This window comes from Canis lupus, chromosome 6, assembly GCF_003254725.2.
Source record: "Canis lupus dingo isolate Sandy chromosome 6, ASM325472v2, whole genome shotgun sequence".
Classification (NCBI taxonomy): Eukaryota; Metazoa; Chordata; class Mammalia; order Carnivora; family Canidae; genus Canis; species Canis lupus.
In genome coordinates, this window is record NC_064248.1 from 24,120,187 (window position 1) to 24,136,010 (window position 15,824).

The 15,824-nt window shown below is 43.3% G+C and overlaps 1 protein-coding gene across 5 annotated transcripts; it reads right to left on the reverse strand.

The window, feature by feature from the left end:
* Positions 1-1,888: 1,888 nt before the first annotated feature.
* On the reverse strand, positions 1,889-15,752 carry LDAF1 (lipid droplet assembly factor 1). Of its 5 annotated transcripts, none has more exons than XM_025416289.3 (6): positions 15,580-15,752; positions 15,195-15,244; positions 12,892-13,092; positions 7,321-7,489; positions 5,518-5,656; positions 1,889-3,627 (listed from the first exon to the last, which is right to left on the reverse strand). In XM_025416289.3, exons 3-6 carry the CDS (start codon positions 12,985-12,987, stop codon positions 3,546-3,548), a joined length of 486 nt encoding a protein of 161 aa, XP_025272074.1. In that variant the 5' UTR covers positions 12,988-13,092; positions 15,195-15,244; positions 15,580-15,752; the 3' UTR covers positions 1,889-3,545. The 5 variants fall into 5 exon arrangements, with proteins under 5 accessions (XP_025272074.1, XP_025272073.1, XP_048967276.1 ...); XM_025416288.3 differs by having other exon boundaries at positions 15,164-15,244; XM_049111319.1 differs by having other exon boundaries at positions 15,004-15,244.
* Positions 15,753-15,824: the final 72 nt, after the last annotated feature.

Genomic DNA, 15,824 nt, shown 5'->3' on the forward strand with positions numbered 1-15,824 from the left:
ACAGCTTCCATGCTCCAAGGATAAATTACCTTTCCAAATGAGCCACACATTGAACTATGCCTAAAAGGCAAGCCACCTTTTGAATAATCAGTGAGTCCTAACATTCCACCAGGCGTGGCTAACAAGAGGCCTTTTACTCATTCCATTCCACTGTTTTAAAGGACGGTGTGTGGTGCGTTTTGACAACTATGCTTTATAGGCTTATTCTGCGGCAAGCGCTCTGCTAGGTTCTGTACGTTATTTTACTTTGTTTGATCAGCAAAGGCCTTGGGCTCCAGGCAACGTGATAATTTGAATTGCAAAGCCATGATTTAAGTGCCATGTTTCTTGGCAGAATTCGTGAGTCAGTTCTGCTTCTAAACCTTAGTCTCACTTCTAAAATCCCGAGGCTAATGGATATTAAAAAAATGAGAAGCCAGCAGGGGCAGCTTGTGATGGGTCTTACCCAAGTATAGTGGGAAAGCACCTTGCATGTTGCAGGGTTTGAAGCAAGGATGTTTATGAAATCCAAAATATGTTTTAAAACCATCTCTTGGCTACTTCTAGGAATGCATTCCATAAAATGGCTATGTAAAGCTCTCAGCATGGAAAATACTTCCAAATCTCGTATCCCCAGCCCAGGCTTACACTCTAAGCCAACTGCCTACTTCACACATCCTATTGGTGTTAAAAAGGCATATCTGACTTAACACAGGCAAAGACTTTTGAATATTCATCCATCCCCCATTTCAGAAAATAGTGTATCTACCCATTGGCTCAAGTTAAAAAAATTTAGGTGCCATCCTATGTTACCCTTTCCTTCATCACCCACATGCCATCCATCACCAAATGCTGCTAGCTCTCCAAATGAGGAATATCTCCATCACCCCCATCCCGGTGTGGTGCCACAACCATCCTCTGCAGACCTAACTGGCCTTCATCTCCTGATCCATTGGCCACGGAGTTATCTTTAAAAACCAAGTCTGATTATGTCCCTCTAAAATGCATTGTCTTCCCTTTGCTCTTTGGTGTAAATTTCTTACTCTGTGGGGCCCTGCATGATGGGCTCCCGTCTCTTTTTCATCTACTCATTGCTTACCAGGCCCAGCCACACTGACATCATTTCTTTTCCAATCTTTGGGTCTCTGTGTCCCTGTGCTCCCTGCTTGGAATACCCACCCCCAGCTCTTGGCATGGCAGTAACTTCTCAATCTTTGGTTCAGAGAAGAGATCCTTGTTTGCTGTGACAAAAGTGGCCTCCCCTGGCTATTTATCGCCCTTTTACTTTCTTTGATATGCTTATCACAATCCAATATTTTGTTTACTTGTTGTAGCAGGTAGACCGTGGTAGGGGAAGCCCATGATTCTGACCTCTAGTATACATGCCTTTGTGTGATCCTTCCTCTCAAGTGTGGCTAAGACCTGTGATTGCTTCTAACCCACAGAATATGGTGGAAGTGACAAGATATATGGGATTACATATACATGATTATACTACATAAGAAAGTAATGTCTGCCTTGCTAAGAGAATTTCTCTCTCGGTGGCTTTAAAGATGCAAGCTGCCAAATGTGGGGTGCCACAAAGCCTACAAGGAACTGGATGCTGCCAATGACCATGTGGGCTTGGATGTGGATCCCTCCCCAGTTGAGCCTCAAATGAAAACCCAGCCCCAGCAATACAGCACTTGTAGTCTTGAAAGGACCCAACTAAGCCAGGACTCCTCACACACTAAAAATGTGACATAACATATGTTAAGTCTATAGTTTGTGGTAAACTGTTATACAGCAACAGTTAATAGACTTCTTAAGTGATTCTTGTGTTAGAAAATAAACTTCAGGAGGCCAGGGACCTTTTCATTTTTTCATTACTACCCAGCTGGGAGGTAGCATAGACGGATGAGAGCAAACATTTACATGAAGAAAAGAAATGTTTAATAAATACCAAGTATTAATACTCCATATACTGGCAGGAACAGGCAGTTCTTGTTCTTTAAGAGGTAAAGCCACCTTTAGGGACAGGCATGGCCTTCATGGGACTCAGAAGTTTCCAGATTAAAGCCTTTATGTCCTACTGATGCAAGTAGCAGGTTTTTATTTTGTCTGCTCAGCAAATATTTCCTCTCCTTCTCATATTCCTTTGGGAGTATGCACCCCACCCTACGTGAAACCAATGGGGTTGACCTAAAACATCCCCTGGTTACTAAAGCATTGACTTATGGCCCATCCCTGCTCCATCAGCATAGTCTACCCTCCTGGTCACTGATTGGGTCAGGGTTGTTCACATGACCCAAGTCTGTGCAATCAGCCCCAAAGTCAGAATATCTGCAGGTGCTGGTGGGTGAGGCAGCTTCCTCATCACTGCAGATGCAGAGTACTAACCATGGGGCTGACATAAAGCCAGAGCTGCTGGGGCCTCCACATATGCAGGACCTGCCTGGAAAAACAGCTCACACGAAGAAAGCAATGCTGAGGGATGAAGGGGGAGAGATGCCTCAAGATGCCACTTGAGTCTCTGGATCCAGCAGTGCCTGAAAATCTACACCCTGGCTTTTTAGTTGAGTGAAATGAACTCCCCTCTTCTGCTCCCTTCCCCCCTTTTTAAAGCCACTTTAGGTGGAGTGTCTTATCATCAGCCCTATTACCTGGGATCTGCCATGAAATCAACAGAGAAGGAAAAAGTGGGTCTGATGTCTCAGGGGTGAAGAAAAAAAAAGCTCATCTAATAAATATTTAATAAAATGCCACAGACCACTGAAGTAGAAATCCCACTGGATTTTAAAAGCTTGTGTAGTCCTTTAGCATTTTCATTGGACTTTTTATAGAAATGGCTTAAGCTAAGTTCTCTAAACAATACAAAAACTATCAAGTGCAAATATTTTAAAGAGTAACAGCACTTAACAGTACTCAACATAGAAACTGTATCTTTAGACTTTTTCAAAAGTGCCCTTGGCTAAAGTTAACTTTGGACTCGGTTTTTTAACTTTGTCTGAGAGGGCATTATTGCCAAATATTGCTGGTTTTTCTGATAAAAAGCTAATAAGGCAGAAGAGATTGCTCTGTTTTGGATTACTTTTCCCCACTTTGCTTCAAATAAGTGAAAAATAAACAGCCCCTCTCCTTTCTGAAGGAAAGAAAAAAAAGAAAAGAAATCCACAGTTGCCCCCAAAGTGGGTGCTTGGACACAAGATCTGAGCCTCCAGGGTCAAGCAGCCAGGCTGCAGGGGCTCACAATTGGGCCAAGGTCAAGTCTGCACATGGAGGAGGAGTGAAAGGCAGGAGGAACTGCTGAGCCACTGCAGTTCTCAATTAATTCTCATGTGAGGGAAGGCCAGCCAACAGAACCCCAGGACTCATGCAAGCGCAATGAGCTCCCCAAATCCAAATCCCTCCCCCCCCCCCCCCCCCCCCCCCCCCCCGCTCCTATGCATAAATGAAGAAGTTAGAGGATGCTTCCGAGGAGTGCTTAACCACCTCCCGCCCCCCTTCTGAGTCATAATCCCAAGGGCTGAGTATGATCCACAGCCTTCGAGAGGTGCTTGGAAAAAGCTCTGGCTCCGCTGGGCTGGTTATTCCTGGTAGAGCCCCTCTAAGTCTGCGGACTTCATAGCCAGCTGACAGTTGCCACTGGAGTTTTGTTGTGTCAAAAGTCTGTTTGGTAACAAGAAGAAATGGTTAGCTCTAGGGCCTCTTTAAAGAGCTTTAATGTTGAGAGTGCACAAAGCTGAATATATGACATTCTTTGTTGGTTTATTTTTAGCTGCTTCTTGCAACCACATCAGATTTAAGGCCACACCTATTTTACAGATGAGGAAACTGAGGGCACAAGAGGCTAAAATAACTGAGTTAGGAATAGGTATTATGGCCCCTTTCCCCATTCTAATTTTGATAATGTATTTTCTCTGTCTGCTATGTCCTCACCACAATCCCCTGATTGTTGGAGTGACCCTATTTTACCAGTGAAAGAAAACTGAGAGCTGAGAAGTTAAGCAACTTTTTCAAGATCACACAGCTAAAAAATGGTAGAGCTGGGATTCAGACCCTTATCTTCTGATTCCAATTAACTGTTTCATGATATCTTCAAAAAAAGGGAGGTAGGGGGGAAAAAGGAAGAAATATTGGTCTTTTTTAGTGTCTGTGATGGTGTGTTTCTGAAGAATCTAAGAAGGTACATAGCATTATTGATATTAACTGGATCTGTGGGTTATCTTTTAATTTCAATTATCTTTGCCAACAATGACACCCCACTGTGTAAAACTATGGCATACACCAGAGTTAGGCTGACCAATGAACATTCCCAAGGTCCTTCTTGCAGGTTTATATGGGAGCTGAGAAAACAGGGCACTGCACCTTGGTAAACAGACCTTGGTTCTTTTAGAGCAAGGATTGGCAAATTCCTTGGGCCAAATCCAGCCTGCTGTCTGTGGTTGTAAATAATTGGAACACATCCATGCTCACTTGTTTTCTTATTATCTATGTTGCTTTTTGGCTACAGCAGCAGGGTTGAGGATTTGCAATATAGATCACATGGCCCACAAAGTCTAAAATATTTATCATCTGGCCCCTTACAGAAATTATCTGCTGATTCCTATTTTGGAGTCATTTGGTACCTTGGTTAAGACGCTTTGGAGTTCACTGACCTCCGTGTACGTCCTTTCTTTGCCACATTTTGCTTTGGGACTTGGTTTCATTTCCCTTGTCACAGAATGGAGCTAGGACCTGCCTCATAGGGTGGTTGTGAGGATTACATGAGCTAAAGGCCTGGAAAATGCATTAACAGAGTGCCTGGCACAGAACAAGTACTTGATGGGTTTTAGCCACTATCATCAATTAAGCAAGAGCCTAAAGGAAGCATAATGGAGTCACATTCCACTTGAGACTTAGATTCTAAATTCGACAAAGAGAAAAAGATAAAAATCAAGCATTTAAAAAAATCATCTCTAAAAATCCCTTAGGAGGGCGGCTCATTATAGACAAACACATGGTCTTAAAGTAATTCTGACACAGCTGGTTTTCCCTCCAGCATTTAAACAGATCACTGTTCCTTCAGCTGAGGCTCCAGCCAAAGTGTAGCTGGCATTTAGGAACCATATTGTAGAACAAAATCCATACCGCCAAACAGTATGGATTCACTCTCAGTATGGTGAGACACACGCTGAAGAGCAAAGATGATGGAAACAGACCTTGGTAAATAGCAGGTTCATGGGCCCCTGTATCATCTGGAGATGCGTGTATGTGGAGTAGAATGGTAGCTCATTATTCTTGTTGCCTCCCCACAAAAAACATTGTATTTTGAATCTGTGTAAATGTAACATCATTGCCATGACAACAAAATGAGTAATTGGGTGTGGTGGATGATGACAGCAATTTTGTTTGAAGCTCCATTGTAAATTCTCATTTGATACCTGATGTGTGTGGGAAACGATAAGGAACACCTGCCTCTCACAATTTTACTTCTAGACATCCAACTAGCATTAGGGTAATATTTGTGAAAATCCTCCAAATGGTAAAAATTAAATTACTGAATTAACATGTATTTACCTGGGAGGAAACCAGTAGTTGACAAGGCTGGAGACCACGATGTAGGACACTATGATTGTCCCTGACATGATGAGTGATACAAAGCTCAAACCACAGAGGACACACAGCAGTGAGAGGCCGCCCACTGAGATGACCAGTCCTAGAGGAGAGCATAGTTACAGGAAGCATTCAGCTAAAACAAGTTGAAAGCTGCCAGACCCCAGGCCACTGTGTTTGTGACACTTAATTCAGATTTCTTAAGTGAGATCTCCCATCAATATCCAAATTTCCAGCATCACTTAAAAAGGAGGTAATCTAACCACCCGAGTGGGCCTCACTGCAAGGCAAACATCCTTTTCCTTGCCTTGGGAGGGGTCAAATAGCTCAGAACTCCATCCTTTTGGCTACAGTGATGTAATTTCAGGGATAAACCCTAAAAGGAAGTAAACCAGAGAATATAAATGGATGTGCTGCTTTTTTTTAACAAAGATTTACAAAATCATGGGTCCGTGTTTTTCAAAGTGTGGCTGACAACCACTGTTATCAGAATCAGATGCCTCTGGAAGGCTTGTGAAAAAACTCTGATTTCTGGACCCCACTCCAGAACTACTCATTAACAATCTCTGAATGAGGCCTAAAAGTCTGCATTTTCAAAAAACAAGTAAGACTTATGCACACTCAAGTTCCAGACTTCTGTTCTAAAGGCTGTGTATGTTAGAAAATCTTTCCTTCTCCAAAGGAAACAGAAATTGTTCCATGTCTTTAAATCCTGTCCTCTGTAAAGCTTTGCATGACACCACCAAAAGTGGCTCCCTTCTTCTAAATTTACTTTTGCTATATTACTCATTCATTCCTCCACCCATTCTTATATCCATCCATCTACATCAATATTTACTCAACAGCTACTATGCCTAGCTGTATTCTGCTCATCTGCCTAGGATGCCTACCAACTCCTTCAGTGATAAATTGCCTTATCCATAGGGAATTGCCTATCCCCTGGGGAGGGAAGCAACTCTGGGTGCTCTTAGCTCTGGAAAGCCATAGGATAAACCAGAGGTGACTGCCTGACCCAATGGCAACCAGCTCTATGGCCAGCATCCTGTAGTTTGTGATCCGATATGAAAAGGTAAACCGGGATGCCTGGATGGCTCAGTGCTTGAGTGTCTGCCTCTGGCTCAGGTCATGATCCCAGAGTCCTGGGATCGAGTCCCACATCTGGCTTCCAACAGGGAGCCTGCTTCTCTCTCTGCCTGTGTCTCTGCCTCTCTCTGTCTCTCATGAATTAATAAAATCTTTAAAAAAAAAAAAAGGTAAACTAAGCCAATCAGATCTGCCTTCTCAGTAATTTTATCTTAGCAACAAAGGGAGAAGGTGATAGTTGGCAGTGTGACTTCAGGAGGAAAGGTGGAGAAGGAGAAACACTAGTACTTAGCCAAGCACCTGGCATGCAACAGGTGTTCAATAACAAGCTGTGGAATAATTGGATTCTGTTACCATTCATGCAGAAGCCACTCTGTGCCCATATTTTATGGGGCTCTAAGTTTCAATCCTTACAACAACCTTTTGAGACTGTATTATTATTTCCCCAGTTTACATATGAGGAGCTTACAGCTCAGAGAGGGTAAATAACTTGTCCAAAACCACATTGGTGGAGATTTTAATGTGGACTCCACAAGGTCCATCTTTTAACTATTCTGATAATCTGCCTTGGTCACTGTGATCTTTTCAAGAACAAGTGCATTTGATAAGAGTGACAGGTACTCAATAAATACTGTGCTTCCAACTGAATCATTTTCCAAGGGAGTGAATAGATGAGCAGGATACCTTCCAGTAAAATGACCCCCACAAAAGCAGCCAGGGAGGTAAGCACCACGATGAGGAGGAAGAACCCAACAGGAACGGCTGACATGGCAACAAACACCAGCACACTGAGGGCCAGAAAAGGATGCCTGTCCAGGTATTGACCCACCAGAGACTTCATAAAGGCAACCACCTGTAGGCAAAAGAGAACCAGCCAGGATTGAATGTCATATCCGAAATGCCAGGTTGATGGATCCACTTGAGCTGCAGTATAACCAGAGGCTGTCAAGTTGGATGGCTTGTAAGAAACATAACAAGTCAACACTAACAATCCTCCCAAGACATGAGTCACCCTGACAATAATGTAAGGCAGCTGTAGACAGGTGGCAAATTTGAAGGTCCCACCCAACCTCAAGTTTTTGACAGGATAGACCTGGCCATGGCTCTACAACTTAACACACACCTCCTCAAGAGACCCTCAGCATGTCTGTGCATGGATGTAATGTACAATTTATCTCCTACTTCACAACTGAGGTTTCATACTTGAGGCCACTGAGGCACAGAGATGTTAAGTCTGAGCTACTTGGCATCACCTGGGAGCTTGTTAGAACTACAGTAGCTCAAGCCCTGCCCCAGACCTGCTAAATCAGATGCTGGTTTTTAATGAGATTCCCAGGTGACTTGGACATGCATTAAAGTCTGAGAGGCAATGGGACTTCCCTAGAGTCACAGTTTCCAAGTGGCAAAATCTAGGCATTTGAAGCTGAATCTTTTCACTCTAAATGTCAAATGCTTGCAATTGCTGCCACCTTGTCAGGAAAAAATGCTTTTATGTCACCATGGATACCACAGTCAGGCCATAGCTCCAGGACTACTGTCAGCTTATGCTATGTTAATCAACAAGCTATCTTCACTCATCAGGCAGAAGAGTTTCTGGATCTGGCTCAATGGGGGAGGGCTGCTTTAATGCAGAGCTGGCCCTAGAAATTCCAGAAGGATGGGCTTCCTCCTCTCATTAAGCCCCATTCTCTCTTGCCTCACTACTGACGTGTTAGTTCCCTCTAGAGTTTCCATCAATGCAGAACTTTTCCTCATCAAAACCTTCCCAGGTCTCATTCCTTAAGGCCTTATAGGCCAGCAGCTGAAATGAAGAGGAAAATCAAGCTACAGTGATCATAGGAACAGCTAGACAAAATAGGTGCCTCATGACTCCAATGGTGGGAATCTGGACAAGCGGGAAGACAGGGTTTTGTAGTTCAAGATGATGGTGATCAAAGTGCAGGGTTCATATTGCTTAACCAGAAAGGGCTGTCTATTTCAAGAAAACCTGCCATTGGTCCTAGGGCTTCAGGGTTGCCTCCTTAGGAGAATCTCTAGGCATGACCAAGTCCACTTCCAGTCAGGGCACAAAACATGCCACAATGCCCACTGGCTATACTGCCTCTAGCTACTCCTATTGGAGAAGAGCTACCAGACTTGGCTATTCAACTTCTCTAGCCAGAGATGACTATACTAGGAATGCCAAGCTCTGATAATCAGGACCCAGTAAGACTCTCCTGTTAAGGTAGTTAAAGATGAGAGACGAGGGGTCACAGGAGTGGGGCTGGTCCCTGGAGCTATCTTGATTGCTTTCCAGCTCTAGTCCACGTGTATTCTTAGTAAAACCACCCAGGCAGCATCTGAACTATTCTCTAGGATCCTTTGAATCAAGAGACCTAGTAACTGCAGAGGGGAGCAGATGAGGCTTAAACGCTAGAAGGCCAGACCTATGAGTTTACATGCAGACCATCCAGCACAGTAGCCCCTATGGCCACTGCATACCTGAAATATGTCTAGTATGACTGGTGAACTACATTCTTAATTTAATTTGAATTTAAAAACTGATATATGTTGCAATCACTGGAATATTTTTAATTACATTTCAAATAAGGTATATTACTAATAAATTTTTCAAACATACAGTTTATCAAATCTGAATAGAGATCAAGTGCTTTCAGTGGAAACTTAGTATCAGAATTGAGACATGCACTAAGTGTATTAAAACATGTAAACTGGGCAGCCCCGGTGGTGCAGCGGTTTAGTGCCGCCTGCAGCCCAGGGTGTGATCCTGGAGACCCTGGATCGAGTCCCACGTCGGGCTCTCTGCATGGAGCCTGCTTCTCCCTCTGCCTGTGTCTCTGCCTCTCTCTCTCTCTGCATCTCTATGAATAAATAAATAAAATCTTTAAAAAAAAAAAAACATGTAAACTAATCACTAATTTTTTATATTATTACAAGTTGAAATTGTATTATTTTAGATATACTGGGTTATATAAAATATATTACTAAAATTAATTTCACATCTCTTTAATGCTTTTTAATATGACTACTAGCAAACTTTAAATTCTATACAAGGGTTGCATAGTATTTCCCTTGTAAAGCACTCGTTTAAACTTTATCTAGAAAAAAAACAGGAAGCAAACTGCTGGCACTTGAACAGGACTATGATATAATCAAAGGGCCAATTTAAGAAATATGAACCCAGCAGTTATGTGCAAAAAGCAATTATGAGGATTTGCAGGAAGTCAGGCAGGAGACACTGATGGTGAAATGATGGTAATACAAAAGTGGAATGACAAAGGAAAAATCAATAGGACTTGGGGACAGTAAGGCATGGGGATCCAAAAGGAGAAAACCAAGACTGTACTTCTTCCAGACCCTAGGGAATCTATTTTTCTCTTAACCTGTTCTGAGTCTGGGCCCTACAATCAAAAAATAGAAAGTCATTCAGATATACAGAGAGACCATTTAAGATGCAGTTAAGTCCAGCAATTATCTTCCCACAGGAAGGATGGCCCTGCTCAGGCCAGTCTGTCACAGAAGGGGAGGATATGATTCAGTCACACCTAATAACAGAGGACATTCATTAAACACTCAGGGGCCAAGCACTGTTTTAAATGATTTCAGTGTATTTCCTCATTTATTTCTCCCTTCAATGCTCAGAGGCAGATAACGAGGAACATTATTTAAATCCAGGGAATTAGAGCATAGCAATTAATTTCTCATTCTCATGGCAACAGGTAGGGATACAATGGGAGGATGGAAAGTGGGACAGCTTATTACTCAGTAACATGAACTGCAATTTTCCATCCCTATCCTGGAAATAGGCACAGGTCATCCGAACTGGGTTTTACAGGCAGAGTGCTGTGCTGAAGAACTCAGGAACACCAGCCTGGGACAGGCTAGCACCATTAGGAGCCAGGCTCTGTGCTATAGCCTTCTTGAGCCACTTCTGAGATTATTCTCATAACAAACCAATGAGCCTGGCATTGCTTATTTTAGAGAAGGGGTGATAGAGATTCAATGTCCTAAGCAACTCCACCCAAGGTCAGAAAAAGGCAATTTATTTTAAAATGCACAAGAGTATGGTAGGTTCCAAAGTAATGCAGCCAGTATTTAAGGACAGAAAGGCTCCATCTGAAACTATTCAGGAGACAAGGCAATTCCCTGGTATCGGAATGCAAAAGACCCTTGCTACCAGAGGAGAGAAGTATGGAGGCATCAGGATTATTTAAAATCACTGGCAATGATGGCAAGTGCAAAGTATCCATACACTTTGAAATGTCTACCTCAGAATGTAGACATGAACATTAAATAAGACATGCCAAAGGCCTAACACATGCTTGGCATATAGAAAGCAATCAGGGTTAATCAATTCACCATCAATCTCTATTATTTGCAGGTTCTATATTTGCAAATTCACCTACTCACCAAAATTTATTTGTGACCACAAAATTCACATTTGTGGTGCTTTCGAGAATATGTATAGAGCATGGAAAAATTTAAGTCACCTGACACATGTTCCCAGCTGAGGTCAAACTAGGCAATGCTCTTATTTCAGCTCTTTAAAACAACTGTCCTTCCAAGGTATATTTAGTACCACTTTTCCTCACATTTCATGGTTTTTTTTTTATTATTATTGGTAATTTCACCATTTAAAATGCAAGAAGTGGGACGCCTGGGTGGCTCCCTAGTTGGGTGCCTGCCTTCAGCTCAGGTCGTGATCCCAGGATCTGGGATTGAGTCCCACATCGGGCTCATCGGGCTTAAGGACAGAGGAGCCTGCTTTTCCCTCTGCCTATGTCTCTGCCTCCCTCTCTCAGTCTGTGTCTCTCATGAATAAATAAATCTTTTAAAAAAATTTAAAAATTAAATGCAAGAAGTACTCTCTAGTGTTCTTAAGTGTAAGAAGGGTAGGGATCCACCTTAAGAGAAAATGTGTTAGATAAGCTTCATTCAGGCAAGAGCTATAGTGCTATTGGCCATGAGTTTAACATTAATGAACCAACAACATATACTAAATAAGTTGTCTTTAAGCATAAATACACATACAACAGTTTATATATTTATCAGTTGATGAAAATGTTGTGACTAGAAATTTGCCAGAATCTAATCTTATAGGTCCCCTAGGAGAAATTGCTCAGTAGTTGCTATTTTGTTGTTTGAGGTGACCTCATAGAACATAACTAACACATATAATAAGAACCAAATGCACATGTAGGATGAGTAGGAGGGCCTTTCTTACTAAGCTAACTTTTAATAACAAGAGTCTCAGCCTGTTGACTAGAAAGCTGCTTGGCCAATTTAAAAATAGCTTGCTAAATTCACAAAGAGGGCCAGAGGCATTTTGGGATGAGTCCAGGAAAGATCTCTATAGAGTATATTGCTCTAGACTGCAAAGTGGTGTCTCTTCAAATATACCCAAGGGGAACCGTGCTAATACAAAAAAACAGATCACAAACCAGTTCATTTTGTTACATACACATACGTATTTTATGAGTATATTGTATAGGAAAAAACGTCTAGAGGGAAAACAGCAAAATGTTAATATTATCTCTGAGAGCTGTTATTTTCCCTGACAAAATGCTGAATGACTTATAGAAGAAAGAAAAAAATTCAAGAAAGCAGAATATACTATCTCAAGCCCCATTGCCACCAAATGGCTACTAAACACTTGAAAAGTGGCTAATTCAAATGGAAATGTGCTATTAAGTGTTAATAAAATACACACTAGGATTTTGAAGACTTACTACAAAAAAGAATGCAGAACATCTTCATACTATTTTCATTAATAATTTTTTATGATTACGTATTGAAATGATATTTAGATAAATAAAATACATTATTAAAATTAACGTCACCTGCTTTTTACATTTTAAATGTGGCTACTAGAAAAATTTTAAATTATCTATGTGGCTCATATCATACTTCTATTGGACACTAGGTTTCTCGCAGAAAACTGGACTCAAATCTTAAAGTAGGGGACTCCTGGGTGGCTCAGCAGTTGAGCAGACTAAATTAGACATGGCTCATTAAGACTTTCTTCCCTTCCTCCTCCATTCTTATTGCCTGGAATGTGAATATAATGGCTAATGCTTTAGCAGCCATCTTGGACAATGAGTTTGAAGATCACAATTTACACATGGCAAAGTGGTGAATTACAGAGATTCCTGATCTACCTCCAAATTTCTTCTACTTCAGAGAGAATAACTTTCATGGTGTTTAAGCTGCTGTTATTTGGGGATTTTCCATTACACAGTCTGATTGTAAACTGACCTTTGAGTTATTCTGGATGGACTCTACCAGCAAAGACAGCTTCTTCTGCAGCTCCTGCAAGTCCTTTGAGGTACTCGGAGGATCCTCTTTTGCCATCCTGAAACCAATGCCCAGTCTCTTTAGAGATCAATTCTTCTATCAGTAAGCTGTCCCGGGCAGGGCACAGTTGAATCTCTCATGTCACCCAGTCTCTTGCTGTCACTGGTGAAACAAAAAGAATCTTGAACCATTAGTATAATATTCACCTAGCTAGTTCAACAAAAGCTTCTACTATCCTCACACATTGATGGTAGGTGTGCAGGTGAAGGGTAGCTTGGCAATATCAGAATTTCTAAGCACACATACCTTCAACAATGTATTTTTCAGTAATCTGAAGGAAATAATCAAATAGGTGTATCAAAACATACAAAAAGGATGTACAGTGCAATTCTATGTGTAATATATAATAAACAGCAAAACATTGGAAAGAAGCTGTGTATCAGTAGGAAATTGGTTAAATAATGATAAGTTCATAAAATGTATTACATAGTTGTTGATAATGTGGACATCTAGTTAGTGACATGAAAACACATTCATGATAAGTGAAAAAAATTTTTAAGATATCCTATATTGTTACATAAATATATGTATTTTATGTCTATATTCCATAGTAAAATAAAAGACCTAGAAGGATATAGATCATATAATACCTAAATGTTAATGGTATTATCTCTGGGGGCTTATTTTTTCAGTCTGACAAACTGCTACAAAGAATATAGAAGCAAGAAAGCTGAATACACTATTTCAAGCCCCTCATTGCCTCCCCCCACCCCCCACCAAAAACCTTTAACAGTGATGGTGGCCAACTTCTTTATTGACTACCCACACTAAACAGGTTGGCTTCCAACCTTATAGCACCATAAATCATTCTCTGTTGACTTGTAAGTGTCCTCTTAACAGGAGAGGTGTCTCAAGGGCAGACCTAGCCACAATTATACACTGTGACTCAACAGCCTTTAATTTCCAGGACTGTCCTAAGTCATGTGACTACAAAACCAATTTGTTTAAGATCTCTTTTTCAACCTTGTTGGATTTTAAATATCAACAAATATATCATTCTCATTTTTTATTTCCCAGAACTGTAGGGCTAGACACAATTTCACCCTTATAAATGACCTCCTTACTACTGATAGTAAAAAGAAAAAAAAGGGATGCCTGGGTGGCTCAGAGGTTGAGAACCTGCCTTCAGCCAAGCAAGTGATCCTGGGGTTCCAGGATCGAGTCCCATACCAGGCTCCCTGCATGGAGCCTGCTTCTACCCCCTCTGCCTGTGTCTCTGCCTCTTTCTGTCTCTCATGAATAAATAAAATCTTAAAAAAAAAAAAAAAAGAAGAGCCTCAAGGATTCTGTTATAGTGATCAAAATTAACTAAGTGATGCTGACACCTGTTTACCATATTGACTTATACCACACGGTAATTATGTGAGTTAAGGGGAGAAAGTTACTTTACCAATACCTAGAGGGTCTAAAATGCAACTTAAAGTACGTTTTCGTCACTCCAGCTAGAGAGCCTTTCCTACAGCTCCGTTTGTGAAACAGGAAACCTTTGGATCTTTGAAGATCCAACTGGCACACATCTCGTATTTGGGATGTTCCCAGGACTCAGCTCTCCTACTCTCATCTCTGCAGCAGACAGAAACAAGCCCAGCTCCCATTACCGGTCTCCAGAGGTCTAGGGAACCCAAGGGCCACCCAGACCGGTTTGGGGAGTCCGATGGTAACGAGCATGGGTAGAATGTCATGGGCCACAGCCATCAAATACATCCACCTGGCTTCCAATCCCCAGCCACTCTACAGAGGGAACTCCCAGGCACTGAGAAGTCTCTGGAGCGGAGGGCAACCTGGGATCCCCAGCGCGGCTCACAAGTTCCTTGCCTTCTCCCGGGCCCTCCAGGCTGACCCAAAAGACCACTGGCCAATCCGACCCGCGGCTCTTGCATTCCAGCCCCTCCCAGAGCTAACGGCCAACCCCAGCGTTTCAGCTGGAAGGGAGAGGGGGTGCATCTCCGGTTGGGGGAAAGGAAAGCTGGGCGCCTCGGGCCGCCCCAGGCCGCCCCCTCCCCATCTGCTTACAGTCGGTCAACCCTCGAAGACGCTAGGCGGAGCAGGCGCCCAGCTTCTAGGGATCCTTGCGCAGAGGGGAAGAGAAAGAGAGGCAGGTGCAGACGGGGAGGGTCCGCACGCGAGAGAGCACAGAGGCTAAGAAAGGGGCGTTCACGGGGGAGTGGAGTACCCGGTCATTAACGTGGGGGAGAAGAATCCACCTTTGTTCCCTGGAGAGCCCCTCTCCGCGGTGTCGGTAGAGAAGAGAGACCTGCGGGAAGGAGGGCACCCATATTCATGAATCTCGGGGAGAGGGTTTGGAGACTCCCCCGCCAGGTTTCCCAAGAAGGGACAAGGTCTCGGGGGGTGGGGTGGGATGCGCTGGCAACCCTTTTACCAAATCTAGTGGTGGGTGTGAAGAAGTGCGTGTGTTCCCAGCCCGTCTTGGGGGCTCCGAAGGGTGAGACATTCCTTTTCACTAAACTGCGGACAGCGCAGGAGACCCTCTCAACCCATGCCCCCGAGCCGCTTCGTATGCCCCTCCCCGCGAGGTGACCTAGCCAGCCCGGGCACGTTGCACCCTAGCATCCGAGATGCGAGTCTCACCGGTCCTGGCGGCCGCGCTGTCCAGCCAGGGTCTGCAGGCGGAGGCACAGAAGCGCGGTGGGGGGAGGAGGAAGAGGAGCAGGGAGAGACGTTAGAGGGAGGAACTCTAGTGCGCACAGGCGGGAGCTGGCGCCTGTTTCCTGCCCCACCCAGGCTGCCGCCGTCCTCCGCCCTCGCCCCGCCCCCTCACGTCTCTGGCCCCGCCCCTCCACGCCCTGACCACGCCCCCGCCGCCCTGACCCCGC

Excerpts from the sequence above, each read along its gene's own strand:
- LDAF1 (XM_025416287.3), bottom strand. The coding sequence starts at position 12,987 with ATGGCAAAAGAGGATCCTCCGAGTACCTCAAAGGACTTGCAGGAGCTG. Across the intron at positions 7,490-12,891 it reads CCATCCAGAATAACTCAAAG|GTGGTTGCCTTTATGAAGTC; the intron begins GTCAGTTTACAA and ends TTTTGCCTACAG. Across the intron at positions 5,657-7,320 it reads GGGGGTCATTTTACTGGAAG|GACTGGTCATCTCAGTGGGC; the intron begins GTATCCTGCTCA and ends GCTCTCCTCTAG.